The 16,944-nt window shown below is 28.2% G+C and overlaps 1 protein-coding gene across 1 annotated transcript in view; it reads left to right on the plus strand.

The window, feature by feature from the left end:
- LOC107449819 (uncharacterized) overlaps positions 1 to 16,944 on the plus strand; it is a 154,396-nt gene that overhangs the window by 104,385 nt on the left and 33,067 nt on the right. The window contains exons 3-5 of the mRNA XM_021144720.3: positions 148 to 215; positions 11,145 to 11,225; positions 15,079 to 15,249. Of these exons, the coding sequence (XP_021000379.2) occupies positions 148 to 215; positions 11,145 to 11,225; positions 15,079 to 15,249 (320 nt within the window). The remainder of the gene's footprint in view (positions 1 to 147; positions 216 to 11,144; positions 11,226 to 15,078; positions 15,250 to 16,944) is intronic.

Consider the following 16,944-nt stretch of genomic DNA (forward strand, 5'->3'; position numbering starts at 1 on the left):
AAAATATCCTATTACTGCAACACTTCATGCTAAACATATGTTTTAATGATGATTTTTCTTCTTTTAAAAATATAAATTTAAGTTTTCAACTTTGAAGTAATAGTGAATACTACTTGTTACTAATCTTGCAAATTTATTATATTTCAGGAAGGAAAAGTGTTTCAGATGTGTTGTGATATATGAAAAACATCCTAACGTCTTACAGTACAGAGAAAGTGAGTAAATTTAAGATTTCCCTTTTCTTAATGTCTTTATAATTTAAGAGGCAATTAAATACTCAAAATTATATCTAAATGAGCTTAAAAATACTTGAATAATCAATTTGATCAATTAAAATGCATTTATAGTGTTTAAAGAATAGTTCTGAACTTATGAATTCGTGAGAGATCCTCTTGCATTTGACTGAGTTATTGGTGTGGGAAAAAAGTGCCTCCCCCCCGGTAGTTTAAATTTATAAGTTTCTTCTTTGAAGGTTCTGTTGCAATACGAATTCACACCTTAAAAAACTGAGAAGAAAATATGATCAAAATGACCGGAATAATGTGAAATTTATTTTGTTTCTACTTCTATTGGAACACCAAAAAGCTCAGTAATTTATATCGAAACTATTTGGTAATGGCTTTTGTAAAATTAGCAAATTAAATATCATTTTAATATGTGATAAATTTTAGTTAATATGGAAAAATGTGATAGTTATATTATGATAACTATAACTGACCGAAATTATTTAACCGAAGAATTGCTATATAATTGGTTTAAATACCCTATATTTTGGTTTTTATTACAATAATTATATGTTCTCTTTCCATAAATGTCATTAACGTACAGCATAATAATTTTTCCAGAATTTGTTTTCTTCGTGTACCGATTGGTGTGTTATAGTTTTATAACTATTACGAGTTTTTAACAGTTACGTTTTGTACATCATTGGGCAAATCACTCTAAGTAAAGTAGAAAAATGATGTTAATATGATCAAAAGGCAATTGTCATAATGAATATATGGTGATCTAATGATAAAGTTATCAATTGTTTTTTAATATATAAAGCTTAATTTCTCGGGCTTATACGAAATTGCATAAATTAAAAATTTTAACCGAATCCAATGATTTTCTTTCAAAAGTTTAATAAATTTTACTAAGTGAGGATTCACTTACTTTCGTGTTTGTGACAATCAAATCTTTCAGTTAATGACTCGATCACTCACTTACTAGCTAAAACACTCAAAGTTTAAAAGAAGCTCTGTTATAAATGATGATAAAAATTTTAACAATTCCCTGAACCAATCTTAGATAAGTTTATGGCGATATTGTCACTAATAAAAATTTGGATCAAAATAAACCTAACTAATAGAATAAACTTTTCAACTGAAGCTACATATTGATAAATAATATTTAATACTATCATCTGAGAGAAATTATCATTGATAGAAATTTTGTCTAAGTAAAGTGATCATGTGTCAAAATTCTGTGTCGGATGACAATAAGAGATTCAACGGTTTCCCAAACGCTACTTATAGAATTAATCGTCGATAAAACTTCTGACCATTTCTTGAATAGCCACAGGATTCAAATTGTAAATCCAAATTTGTACTTGACGATAGAATATGTTTTAATCATTATCAGACCCTTAAAAGCAAAATTTATGGCTGCATTATTTCGAATGGGATGCTATCACTAATTGACATTTTGACCAATTTCCAAAAGGCTAGAATGTTTAAATTTTAACAGAATGGCAGTACTAGATTATAAGGTAAGTCTTACACGTTTCCAAACCAAAACAGTAAGAACTTTTCCAAAGCGAAATAGAAATTGTCACCAATTAAAATTTTGATAGCAATATCTATTTCGCTTTCTTAGTAGCTAGAATATATCAATTTTAATTGGATATCTGAACATAAAGTTACTATTATTTCCTAAATAATAAAAGAAAGATGCACCTTAAATCGAAAATTAACCATTTTCTTATTTAACAGAATCAAGACATAAAACTAAGAATAAAACTATATAAATTAAAATTTTTAAAAATTACCTTTTTTCAAGTGAACTAAAACTGAAAAATAATTATGTTTTTTTCATAACGAAAATAAAAACTGTGCGCTTTTCACTTTCGTAGTAAACTTCTATCACCTACCGAAAATTCTCCCCACATTTTGTTTCTTTTATTTTGGAAGACAGAAACAAAATTGGTTTCTTCTTTTTAATCCACTTAAAAAACGTAGTTCGTAAAATTTTACTTTTAAATATCACAGAAATTTGTTTGCTGCTAAGTCCAGACAAATATTTTCAGAAGTAAAGTACATTTAGTTTAAAAATAAAGTTTTGTTCCGATTTAATGAATTTAAACTTTGACTATATTAAAAAAATATTCTTTAGTGAAAGATTTTTGGATTCTTAAACGGGTAAAAAAAAATCTGATAAAATTATCATACTGTATGAAGGGATATTCCTAGTAAAAGAAACATAATTCTGGTAACGAAAAACAAAATATTCAGTCTATATGTAGACATTTATTTGGTAATTTTTCCGTTCATAATGTAATGGTTTACTAGGAATTCCAGTTTTCAAAATTATAGTACATTTAGTAAGGAATACGAAAATGGAATGTAAATTCAACCGAATAAATGGTTTTTATGTCATGCTCATTTATTCCGAATAAATGGTTTTTATGTCATGTATAATCATAAAAATATAAAATTTTACCATACTTACCAAATTTCATCATATACTAACAAAACCAGTTTTTATTGTAAGTTTTACCAAAATCCTTATTAAAGCGATTTGGTGAAAATTACCGAGCATAAGTTTATTAATTTTTACTGAATGAATATTTTTATATTTGCCATTGTTTCTATAAAGTAAAAAAGATGGTTAATTTAATCTTCATTCTGGTAGTTTCTGAAGAATTTTTCTTCTTACTGTAGTCAAAAGAAAGTTTTCGATGAATGAACGAAATGATTTTTCTTCCTACTGTTTCGATCATATTTTTCTTACTATTTTGATCATTTTCGTCTTACTATTTTGATCATTATTTGATCATACATATTCATATTCTGAATAATACAAAATAATTAGTACCTGAGTCAAAAGTTAGTGAATATTTTTTTGTTACTTTTGTTACAAATTCAACCATTTTATTTGTTTTTCTTAATTTTGGTATACTCTTTCCGAAAATAAATAATTCAAGCAAAAACTATTTTTACTTTTCTTACGACTTGCAAACTTTTCTTCGTGAATAAGAGTTATAACGACTGTCAGTAGTTTTGACACTTATAAGTTAAATGTAGGCGAAAAATATCCTATTACTGCAACACTTATATCACGTACCTGCTTTAGTATATTCGGCGTCAATTGCCTACAACACGTATTGCCTATAAATACAATACTAATGAAGCAATAAAGTTTAAAAATGAAACAATACCGGCGTCAATAATTGTATGGCGATTTTTACCTCCCCATTTAATGAATAGGTATCATTTGTTCTGTTATAATTTTAATATTGTTTTTAACTTATTTACCCACTTTATTCGGGGTGCACTGTTTTAACTTGGTGAGATAGTTTTTCAAACTATCTGAAACAAATAATTATAAGAAAACAGAAGTTAAAAAAAAAGGCTTGACATAAAACGTAGAATAATTAAGTAAAAAAAGGAAAGAGGGTAGATCTATATTATATCAATACCTATAATTTATTATATACGGTGTATATTTTATAAGATGTGTTTTAAAATAATCTATATATTTTACACGTTTTAATTAATTTTAGAAACAAAATGAAATTCTAAAATTCTTAATTAATAAGAGTTCAGTGTCTGTACACAAAGCTATAGTTAGCAATGATTAACGTTGAGGTGCTGAAAGCCTGATAGCGTAAAAACTGATAAATCAAACTCAACTTACTTCACATTGGACACTATACATACACTAAGTGGATTCAATTTTGGAAGGAAAAGAAAAAAAAGTTATATTTTTCGCTACCAGTATTTCAAATAATATTTATAATGCTTATTTTTGAGAAAAAAATATGCATAGCAAGTAGAGAAAATGATCATTTCATATGCATTTTGATATTGCATTTACATTTATGATTGCATTTTACACTTACATTTTATGTAATGCTTTTGCAATTAAGGCATTATCAGTTAGATATTTATTAAGATTTTCTTGTAAAGACAAAGTTATCAGAAAATTGTCCTACATCACTAAGAAGGACACATTGCTTAAGAACAAATTCAAATTCATTGGAGCTTCATTAAAGTTTGACAAACTTCAAAAAATCTCGTTAAACCTCAAATACAAATTCAATATTGGCAAAATTAGAAGAGTATTCGTTCTTATAGGGTATAGTATTCTACAATCATCATCCAATACGGTAAGTAAAAAATTCATGTAAAACTACTGCACTGTATGGAAATGAAATTTCTCGTAAAAAAAAACCTCAATTAAAAAAAGCATAGTAAAAACACCATAACCTGTAATAAAAACTAAAATATGTGGTATTTAAACTATTTAATTTGGTAATTTTTCCGTTCATATGATAGCGGTTTTCTGGAAATTTTGGTTTCTAAAATTATAGTTTTTATTTCAATGCATTTAAGAAAAAATGCAAAATTGAAATGTAAATTTATCCAAATAAATGAATATTACGTCATGCTCTAAGGTATCATGATAAAATTATGAAATTTTACGCCATTTACCAAATTTCAGTATAAATTAGCAAAACATATTTTATTGTTAACTTTAACAAAATATTGCCAAAGCTCTTCAGTAAAATTTACCAAACTTATTGGTGCTTCCATAAAGATAAGTTTTACGACAAGTTTACGATAAGTTAAGTTACGATACACGATAAGTTTTAGCATAATCTGGTAGATATGACCATACTTTCGTCTCAGAATGCATATTTGCAAATTTTCGAAATCTTTATTACATACTTAGTAAAAAAATAGTTATATTAGACGTTGAAAAAAAAACAGTAGGGATGAGAAAAAATAAAAATTAAATACATTTAAGTTTTTCAAAAACAAATTTTTTTTAGTGTTAATTAAATCCACAATTTTATGAAAGGTGCGTTTCTTTCTTCTTTATGTATGATAAATTTTCCGATAATGAAATATTTGTTAATTTCTCATAAGCAAACAATTGAAATAGTTATCTTTCTTCAGAATTAATTAATAATTCAAATTACTTCTAGACAAAATATAAACTCTCGGCAACCTTTCTTCAATTTATGAAAACTGCTCTGCACCCTAACATTTTTAATTAACGTTTCTTCCCTTAACTAACTAATAAAGACTATTAAAACTCAAACTTTGAATATAATCTTAAACAAATTATTTAGAGTTGTGTTATGGGTAATTAAGAACATCTTTTCAAGGTGTACGTAATTCAATTAAAAACGAGGCTATATATTCAACAACATTACGTTATGGCTCTCTTAATACTGCTTTTCGTTTCTAACGCAACTAATTACCAATAATAACATATTGCGAAAGCTATATCTAATTTTATTTTGCAAAGAAGAAAGATTAATTAAATAAGCCTTGTTATATAATGGTTTGTACAACCAATTTTTAGGGTAGCAAAGTATATTTACTTATTATAGAAAAAAATAACACCCACTGATTAATGTTTGCTAAACAGGAAAGAATAACAAAACCTTCGTAATTCGATCTCATTTTCAGCTTGTTAATTCAGAAGCTCTTTGTTATATTCTGCGTTTTAATTTTATTTATTTTTCTTTGTTTGTAATATGTTTAGAAACGGGTAATGGATGTTTAACATAGCATAGCTTGAATGTGGATTAATAGTTGAAATAACATGTTTTTTTTTTCACTATAAAATATCTTAATTTTTGAATAGCTAACATTTGTATATGTTTTCAAGAGGCAGAATATAAAAAACAGTCTATTAAAACATCCATAGTGTTTTTATAGTATTTAGTAAGTACAAGAGGATAACATGGGGAAAAATATTCTGAAAAAAATTACCGTTTTTTACGGTAATGACATTTCTGGTGAAATAAAACCATAATTTTGCTTAATAAAACCAAAATATATGATATTTCAACCAGTCTTTTTCCATTTATATGGCGACGGTTTACCAGAAACCAGATATGGAACGGTTTTGTTGCGGCACACTTTTAACGATTTCAAAATTTGACGACACACAATAAAAAAAATTAGATTAAAAGTTGTTTACTTACCCATTAAACACTGTGTTAAATAGTTTGTGATAATTATTTTGAATATGAAATAAAATAATATGTACTACAAAAGCACGTTTATTAAGGGATTAATTATTTCTTTAACGACTAATTTTTTATTAGTTAGTAACAGTTATTTATTTTTTTGCTAGTTATTAATTGTTAGCTTGTTTTCTCTAGTTATTAACTGTTAGTTTTTTTACATTAGCTGTTATTTTTTGTAATTTCTTGCTAACTAGTTTTTTTTGCTAATTATTAATTGTTAGATTATTTTTTTGTTAGTTATCCTTTGCTAATTTGTTTTTTATACATTTGTTTCTTTAGTTATCCTTTGTTAATTTGTTTGTTAATTGCATAGCTTACTTTAATGCTTAACTTTTATTTCCGTTTGTAAGTTAATACTTAGCTTGCTTTCCTTTGTTAATTAATAATTTTAACAGTCATAAAATTTCCTACTTATTTCAGCATTTTTTAAAATTGTGTGTCAAAGACAAATTAAACACTTCCATCTTATTTTAACTTATTTTAAGATTTTCAGAGACAAGACAATCGCTGACAAAGATGTTCACGTGGTTAAAGGGTGGAAAAATTATAAAAAATATATATATAATATTATATATATAATATTACATATATCTATTCACGTTTCTTTAATTTAAACTTTACTCCTAATAAAAAAAAGCATTATAATTTTAATTGCATCATTTCTAATATTTGGCGGCACATTTTAAGAATTTGGCGGCACGCAAAAGTGCCGTGGCACAGTGGTTGAGAATCACTGCATCAAGCTATCATAAGATGTCAAGAAGGATCATCTCAAATCAAAATTTTCAAATGCTTCGATAATACTATTTTCTTTCTTTTGGTAAATTGCATCATAACTGCGCAATCCCTGCATTGTAAAAAAAATTCATCCCAAATTACTGTTTAATATATCTGCATTTTAAGTGCATCATACGTAAAATCAATTTTCTCCGTAAAATGTTATACCGTTATTTTTACGGTAACATTTATTTAATTAGAGTGATTCACTGACTTTACGGTTATTATTACTGTAAAAATTTTTGCACATTAGATTTTTTGTGTGTTCTGAAACATGTTCCGGTAAAAATAGACCTTATGGTAAAAAGTACCGGCAGCTTGAATGCCAGTAATTTTTACTGCAATTTTATCTGTAATTTGTTACGGTGTATGTAACCAGTTATTGCTCAGGGATCTAGTAAATGTGGATCTAGTAAAGTGAAAAGAAGAAATTTTACCAAACAAGCACGAGGAGGGGATGAGATATTTCAGTGCCTTTCTCCGTTAGGAGAGCTCGCTTAAAATTAATTACTGGCTTGTTGGAGATTTCACACTAGAATTTTAAGCAAAAGAAAGAAATCCATCAAACAGAAAGGAGTGCAACATCTCTCAAAGATTGTAACAAAAATTACTTGCTGTGGTCAAGTAAGCAGTGCATGTGTCTCGATGAGTATAATTACTGTGGCGCATGATGGAATAAAAAATAACACTTATAGCTGATGGAAAATTCTGCGCTGCGAATTTTTTTTCATTTTGGCTATAAACAAAAAAAAATCAGCTTTCTTTTGGTCCTTGCTCTTTTGTACCATATTTTCCAAGTAAGACGTGCTCTCACTTTCTGAATTGACTTAACATCCCGTTAGACGTAAAACATGCTACTACATTACATAGTTATAGCCAGAATGCAATTTTTTTTTGCTATGCCAACGGTTACTTATCAACAATTACGGACATAAAATGCAATCAAAAATCAAAAATGAGGGATAGATTGATCAGTTACTCTGATATTTATACCAGTTTAAAAACCTTACCCCTTTTTGAATCTGAATCTTAAAAATAAGAAATATGGGCTATTTTAAACGTTTTTGTAATGCATATGGTTGTATCATAAGCAAATATTCATAAAAAATAGGATCTAAAATGTAATAAAATCATGTTTCAATTTATCTCTGCGATATTTATAATAATCATACTAGCGGTATGCCCAATATGAAATTTAAATTAACCAGAACAATCAAATTAATATTTATTCACATTTCAACTATTCTTAACAGCCCCGTATATATTTGTTTTAATACGAAGTGGCCGCAATGCTCTTTCTATTGTTAAAATATATGATGTCTTATTCTTTACTTTGGCTAATGTAGTGCGTTTAATGTAGTGCAAATTCATGCTACTTGAACCATATGAAATACAGAATTCATAGATGACCAAAGAGGGAAAAAAATCAGAATTATAACCGTTATTTCCAAAACCTGAGAAAAAATAAAAATTATTTACATTTAAGTTTTTCAAAAACTAATTTTTTTAGCGTTAATTAAATCCACAATTTTATGAAAGGTGCGTTTCTTTCTTCTTTATGTATGATAAATTTTCCGATAATGAAATATTTGTTAATTTCTNCTTTCTATTGTTAAAATATATGATGTCTTATTCTTTACTTTGGCTAATCGTTTAATGTAGTGCAAATTCATGTTACTTGAACCATATGAAATACAGAATTCATAGATGACCAAAGAGGGAAAAAAATCAGAATTATAACCGTTATTTCCAAAACCGTTATTAAATTATTATGCTTCCTTTTTGAATATTATGTTATATTATTGTTGATAAAATATTATGCTTCCTTTTTGAATATTATGCTAAATTATTGTTGATAAAATATTATGCTCCCTGAAGAAAAAAAATTTCGATCACACCACGTATTAAAAGATACCATTCCTTGAAATTTTACTTTTTATTAACTTTGCTTTGTCCAAACTAATAAAAGTTCACCCAAGCAAAAGAAAATGGTTTCAACAATGGCGATATCTGGTGGCGGAAAATAGAATGCAAACAATACATTACCGAGAACAAATACCGCATTTTCTTCCTTTTTACGACGCAGCAAAGTCCACGGCTTAACGATATAATTCGTAATACTGCTCCTCATTTAACAAAGGCACACATTAGTTGGAAAAGATAAGTGCTATAAAATACGACAAGCGTAAAAACTCTTTGGAAGTACCTTTCGAAATCCCCTCCTTCTAAGGGAATCATAACTCTATGTCAAACTAGAACTCCCGGCTGTTTGCTTGCAGAGTATAAGGTTGCTAAAAGCCGTTTCGTGTTTTCCCATTCGTTTTCGGTTACCCTTGGAAGATAAAGGGAAAAGAGGAAGAAAAAAAAAAGACACCAAGAGATTTTAAGTTTCTGCCTCTCCTCTCAACTCCACTCGCCTCAAAAACCTTTCTTCCGGAAAGTCAGAGATGTTGTGGCATGATCCTCTAAGAGTATTAGAAGATCCTTTTAGGTGTTACATAAATTGTTGATGATCACGCAGGTGTGTGGAATTTCACTTTCCCTTTTTTACCCGACTGAGTTACGTACGGTTTAGAACACGCACAATTCGATTTCCATTCTTTTTGATGGAGATATAGATATTTATATATTTTTTCTCTTATAAAAATAAGACATCATAGTAAGGCTTAAACAGCGTGGAGATTTAACAAAATTGCGTAAAAAAGCGATATTAATATTTCGAAAAAAATAGTTAAAACATTCAATAGAAATATATTAATTAATACAGTTGTGCCCTGTTGGCTCAGCAGATAAGGCGTTCACCCCAAAATGAGGTGACCCGGGTTCCAATCTCAGCTATGACTGGTCGATACGAATTCCGCACCTGGCTCACACCACGTTTAACATTATAAAATATCATCAGTCGTAGGCGGATCATTTGTTAGAGTCTCCATGCCGTCAGGCTAACCGTGGGAGGTTCTCGTGGTTTTCCTAGCCATGTAATGCAAATGCGGGAAAGTTTGATCAAAACGTTCTCCATGAAGGCAAATTTCTCCCAATACTTGATACAGGAGTTGCCTTGTCTTCTGAATTTGGTTCAAAATTACTAGGCTACGGAGTCGAACATTGGTAGTCATAAACTCTAAACTGGGTTGGCTATTCAGCAGTGGTAATAAAATAAAAGTAATACAGCTCACTGTATTGTCTATAGTGGTAAAAAAAATAGCGGGTACGCATTTAATTGTTATTCTGTTAAAAGGAATTTGAAGTTTTTGAAGTATTTTTCTCTATGTAGCTCAGTATGTAATGAATATCTCCACTAAAAACAATCGCGTGCGAAGCTACTTTTGCTCAGCAACTTGACTCAAAAATTGAAAATAGATTGCAATACTATAGATTGAGTAAATAGCTTTAAAATAACAGGAAGTAAAAATGAAAGTGCTTAGTTATCAGGTTCTTCAGATAGATATATTGTTCATCGATTATTATGGGATAAAATATAGGAATATTTAAGATTCCTTTACTTAGAAATCACACTAAAGTGCAGTAGCATTTTTGAAAGGCGTAATGTTTTCATATGTCACCTGAAAAAAAAATTAAACAGAAAGAAAAATATTACAATAGATATTTTTGAATTATGTAATTATTATAGCGTTTCTTTTATTTTTTTACCATTGATAAAAATGTGTTCTTCTAATTTTGCAGAGAACTAATAGGGATATCTTAAATGTGATTTTTCACCTATCATTGTGAAGCCCTCAATGAAATGCTGCCTAATTACTACATTTCAAAAGCAATTTTGTCATATGAATCTTCAATTCTTCCAAAGCAATAGCCCAATAACATATCTTACTTATGTATCATTATGAAGAGTTATCAAATGAATCATATTAAATTATCATACTAGTAGCATTCTTCATATTCAATTTTAAATAATGAAACGATTTAAAGCGTATACAGATTTATTTCTCGTCTCGAAAAATTTATCTATAGAATTTTTAAACAAACAATAAAAAAATTGAGTGCATTTTAATATTGCTTTTGAGTTATGTAACAAACTAAGACACTTAATTATATCATGTATGGTTTGTTTTTCACCTTTTATTTCTGTATACTTATATTCTTTTAAATTTCATTTCAGCATATTGTGATGTGTATAGATCTCTGAATCAGGCATGTTCTATTTTAAACGCAGATGCTCCTCTTTATTCTTTATTCCGAGGTACGTGTTATAATTTCTTTTATTTAAAAAGTTCATAGAGCTATTTTATACTTTTACTTAATTTGCATACAAATTAACATGTTGTTTTAAAATAACAAAAAAAAAACGACTGTTTTAAAATTTCCGTTTAGAATATATCTCATTACATATATCATTTAACATATGTCAACATAATTAACAAATGGATGTAAAACTAAAAGTAATAAAATTGTATAAAGAAGATGGAATTTTTTTTACCGAATAAAAAGGATTTTTTGCACCTTCTAATCTTCTATCATTGTCGAAAATCCCTCCATTCCGTTCTTTGATAAATGAACGCTTTCATTTTAGGATGTTGAAAATAAAAGCATTTTCTATTTTTAAAATTTTTATTTTACTTTATATTTTACTTCTTTGTAATACCTGAATATTAAAATTAAATTAGTTTCTGGAGCAACTTATAGGTGTAAAAATAGTAGGATATAATAAATTGGCTAATATTATTGGTCAGTATTAGCATCTTAAAGTTTTCTTTTTTTAATAACTGTAACCAATTTGAATTTAACAAGACTTGTTACATGCAATTTTACCATATCAGCGTTTTTCCTGCTTTTATCTAAACAGGGATTCTCTGCTACGAAATATCAATTTTATCTGTGTTATTCGAAAGGAAAAGAATGAAAATTTCACTCAATTTTTTGGTTTTGAGGAAAAAAACCTAAATTTTCTTTGTTTATTTTGCTTTCAATCGTTTTATTTTCATTTTATTTACTTTTAATTTTCTGATTTTTAATTCTTTACTGAAGTTTTCCTTTATGACGTTTAGATAATAGTTCTTTACTATTGATAGAACGCATTACCGAATCATTTGTTTTTAAAAACTCTTACTCAATTTTGTCTTATTTTTAATAAATGTTTTAGGAATTGTTATTTATAATTTATAAAAGCAAAGTAAGATTAATTAGAATAACATATTACACACAACGTTTAACTGTGAGTGCTACCGCAAAACTTCCTAGGGAAAATGTTGCTATTATTTGTACAATATTTATAATGCACACTTACACGGAATTAGTTGGTTTTTCCTCAGAATCACAATAATTTGACTAAAAAAACTGATTTTTCTAATTATTACATCAGATGTTCCAAAAATATTAAAATAGAGTAAAGTATTCCCACAGCTGCCCGTTCTGAGCCTGGGGATGGTAGTGAGCAGGGAACACTGCCCCCTCCCCCCGAAAAAGAAAATAAATAAATAAAATGAGAGTTAATAAATGAATGCTCTTGTTAGTTATTGCTAGGAATCAAACTTTAAAAAATATTTGATGTGTAAAGCTCTAACACCTGCCCATTTTTCAAATATCAGAGTTTTTTAAAAAAAGAATAAAAGATGAGAAAGATGAAAAAACAAAATCAATAAATAAACATTTAATACAACTTAAGAGTTGCTGCATCAATAAAAATGAGAATTTTATTACTGGAAATATAGATATAGTATTTTTTATTTAATATTTTCCAAACTCAAATTTCATTCTGAATTACTAAACACTATGAATTCATCCTCACTAAACAATTAAATATTAATTGCTCATTTAAAACATTTTAATTTTATTTTCATGAATTTAAATGATATGCTTGAGAAACTCGTGGTTTATTGAATAAACCGCAACTTTCTTAAACTGCCATAATTCATATCGCCAAGCTTTCCTTTGGCAAGACACGCGCTATCTTGGTCGCACCAGAGACACATAAACGGTACCTTTTCTTTTCTTCCTACGAACACGGTTACAAGTAGAGAGAATTTTTCAGTCTAAAGAATCGTCTTTGAGAAAGAAAACTGGTGGATAGCAGACCAGGGGGAACAAATCCCCTGTCTCTTTCCCTGTTATCGCCCGTCTGTCCCTGTTCGCCGACAGGTGCTGAACCGTGAAATTACGGCTTTAGAATAAACAGATTACATCCCTTTACGTAATTCAGTGTTTATCGCTTGCACGCTGGAAATTACTGCCAGGTTTACGCCTGGATTAGTATCTCTTCCTAGAAAACTTGGCACGCTTAAAATGCTTCGAGAAAATACTAGGCAGTATCTTTTATAGAGTTTTTAAGATTTGCATATGCGATGGAAATAATTAAATATTATGGCCTGGCGGAAATTATTTGCTGAATAATGCGTTCGGTATTGTTAAACTGGAATAAGAAGTTGTATGTAAATTTTACTGTCGCATGGTATATATTTCAGGTTGTTTAAACAGAATTATGCAATTGCGCAGCCATATCTTGAAAATATAATTAAATTATTAGCATGTGCCTACATTATATCTTTAGCAATTTGGGACTTACACTATTCTGTATCTTCTCATACTAATTAACTAACCACTTAACTAACTAGTTGGTATGCAATGAAAATCACAAAATAAGTAGTAAGTATATATCTATAGACTAATTTGTGAATTTGAAGAATAATAGTTGCACAAAGGGCAAGAGGCAATTTACACATAATTGAAATTATTGTTGTATAATTGTTTATTGTAGAACGGCGTTGTTCGGAACATTTTACTTGAAGCTTTGAATCTAACATCTGAACAATAAAAGTGTATTTTCCGATTGAATTGTTTGTTACAAATTCGTATTTCGATTAAAGGATTGTTAAAATAGAAGGCGTGGTATTCCTTTTCAACCATAGGTAAAGGTAAATGATATGATTTAATTCAATTTACGTTTGCTTGTTTTAGATGAAACCATGTTAAAAACACTCACAAGATGAGTAACACTTTCAAGGACTGAATAATAAGGTACAGATATCATAAATTTAAGCATTTATTGTAATGTGTGGTGAAAGATTCCATAAAATGAAATAGATTTATCTTTGAATTCAACAGTTTCAGAAGTCGTTTCTCAGATAAATACTGCCATAATTAAAATATCATGTGTTTTAATCTACAGATGTCTTGAAATTCAGAGTAAAAATCCTTCAAAATATCTTCAGTTAAGGAAAATGCATTCCGCATTCTCACTTGCTTCAAAAAGGGCAACTAAATAAGCAAATAAAGCTCTACTGACTTAAGAGTCCGCATGTGGACAACATTTTAGGTTAGGGTTACGTTAGGTTAAGGTTAAAAAAGTTAGGTTACATTAAGGTTAAAAAAGTCACTTCAGTAAGTTGTCCAGTACTGTATAAAAAATCATTTCAAATTAAAATTGGATTGTTATATTTTCCAAGTAAAACTATAACAATGCAGAAGGATGAAATAATTACTCACAAATGCAATTAACTATAACGTTCTTTTATTGTGAAATGTAAAATTATTCATGTTTACATGAAAGAAAATTGAATTGTTCAGATAGCAATCTCAGCTACATAAATAAGTAAAAGTTAAAAAAAACCTTCAATTGCTTCAGTACAAGTACTTTTTAAACATAAAAACCTTTAACTGAATTATAAGAAATACTAAGAAAAGACTTCCTTATTTGTCTTGTCAGCAATATCACATGTGTAAGCAATTTTAAGAGTACAAACAATTGAAAGTTCCAAGCATAATAAAAATTGTTTCTTCAAATTTCTCTAAAATTTACTCCAAAACAAAACCAAACAAGTAACATGATTGTAATTAATATAAAAAAATAAATATTTCATAAATTGGTTCTTTACTGTTTGTTATTTACAAAACAAACGATAAAATAATTATAAGCAAACGAGAAAATAATAATAGAAAAATAACTTGTTTTCTTTCAGTCGATGCTGAGCCTGTGTTATGTGAATTACGGAGAACACAAATAAATGTTTACGAATTGTTTTATTTATTATTTTCAAAACAAACGATAAAATAATAGAAAGCAAACGAATAAATAATTTAAAGAATATGTTTCCTTTCAGTCGATGCTGATCCTGTGTCATGTGAGTTGCGGGGACCTTTTACTTTTACCTATAGCAGGGGACACGGTGAATGCCAATATCCGTTATCAACAATTGACTCCTGTACAGATGATTCTCATCTTCTCTTCAGGTTTCAAGCATGCGCAGATGTACTCGGAACTGAAAGCAGTGGTAAGTAAACACGACATGTGATTTAGGAAATCTCTTGTGAGGTTGAGAATGGTTTATAAGACATATTTTATTTCAAGATGACACCAAAAACTATTTCGGATGAAATAACTGTTAAAAGTACGGGCCATCAGAATGTCAGTATTTTTACCATAAATCTTTTTTTTTGCTGGAACATGTTGAGGAAACAAGAATCTGATATATTGTAATTTTCACAGTAATAATTACACCAGAATCATTGAATCAATCGTATTAAAGAGATATTACTGTAAAAATTACGGAATAATATTTTAGGGTAAAACGGATTTTATAGAGGATGCTTCCAAAGTGCTGGTACTTTGTGCCGTAATTTGATCCGGAATGTTTTACAGTGTATTCTGGATAAGCACTATAACAAGGGAAAACTTTGTATGTTAAATTTTATTTCTCTTTAAAAATTTTTTAGGTAAAAGGAAAATAGAATTCCAGGGAACTTAGAGTGAACTATGAAGTTTCAAATGCCGAAAATGTTTTTGTTTCGAAATATCAAAATACAGACAAATTATGGCAGGATTACAGGTTACTACGCAGCGAACTAATCCTGCAATGATTTGTTTTTATTTCAATATTTTGTTAGACTTTTTCAGCATTTGAAACTTTATGGTTTACCTGAATTATCTTTCCTATAAACTTTAAATTTAGAAAAAGCCACTATATCTGAAACAAAATTTGCCAAGAACAGATTTTCTCGTATAATATCTCCCCTTAAAAGTCCTCTCAGGACTTTTAAAACTGACAAAAGGCTTAAGTAAGCACAAAACATTTATAGCAACTACTACTTCTAAGCAAAACCAAGTGCATTTCTGAATTTTTAAGGTAATAAAGACAGATATTATTGCTCTGATAAAAATCTAAGCTTATATTAAATCAAAATACCGACATGCAATGATTTGAGAACTTGGAATTATTATGCGGTAAATATATTTCACATAATTTAAAAATATTCGCAGAGAACATTTTTAAAATTTGAAAACAAGTAGAATGCTAAAGAAATGACGACTAATTTATTTTATAAAGTTTCAATAATGTAAGTCTTCAATTCTGCGTAAATGTTATAAATATGAATGTTTTGAGTACTTTATTTTAAAAATTAGTACTTTTTAAAATGTATAAATCTGAAAATAATGTTTGAAACATGAGTTATTTGAACTTTCATTTGTAAATTGTTAAAGGTTGATAAAAGTCTTTGTTCAAAAAATTCTGTGTTAAATTATGGAGTAGTTTAAATTAATCATGTGCTCAAAAATCTTAAGTTGTGAAAAAAGTATATTTTTGCACTTTTTAAAATTGAGAAAAAGGTCTGATAATTTTCTGCTGTCAGACTATTTCGTGTAAGATATATTGTCATTAGCAAAAAACTCAGAAATCATATTGATTTCGCTTATAAATTATAAAACTTTTAAATGTTTCCCGTACTTTCAAGAGTCTTGAGACCACTTAATTTACTTTAAATTTACCTATTTTAAGAGGTTTTTTTTGCATAAAAAAGCATAATGAGGAAAATAGATACTCTTTTCTGGCATTCTGAGCTCCCTTTTTTTTGCATCAACTTTCTGATAAAAAATTCGTATTTAATCTTGTTCATATTAAAAGTAAATGAAATTTTCAGTTTTTAAAAAAGAATTTGACTAGAAAATGATTAGATTAAAGCAAAAACTG

This window comes from Parasteatoda tepidariorum, chromosome 5 (genome assembly GCF_043381705.1).
Source record: "Parasteatoda tepidariorum isolate YZ-2023 chromosome 5, CAS_Ptep_4.0, whole genome shotgun sequence".
Classification (NCBI taxonomy): domain Eukaryota; kingdom Metazoa; phylum Arthropoda; class Arachnida; order Araneae; family Theridiidae; genus Parasteatoda; species Parasteatoda tepidariorum.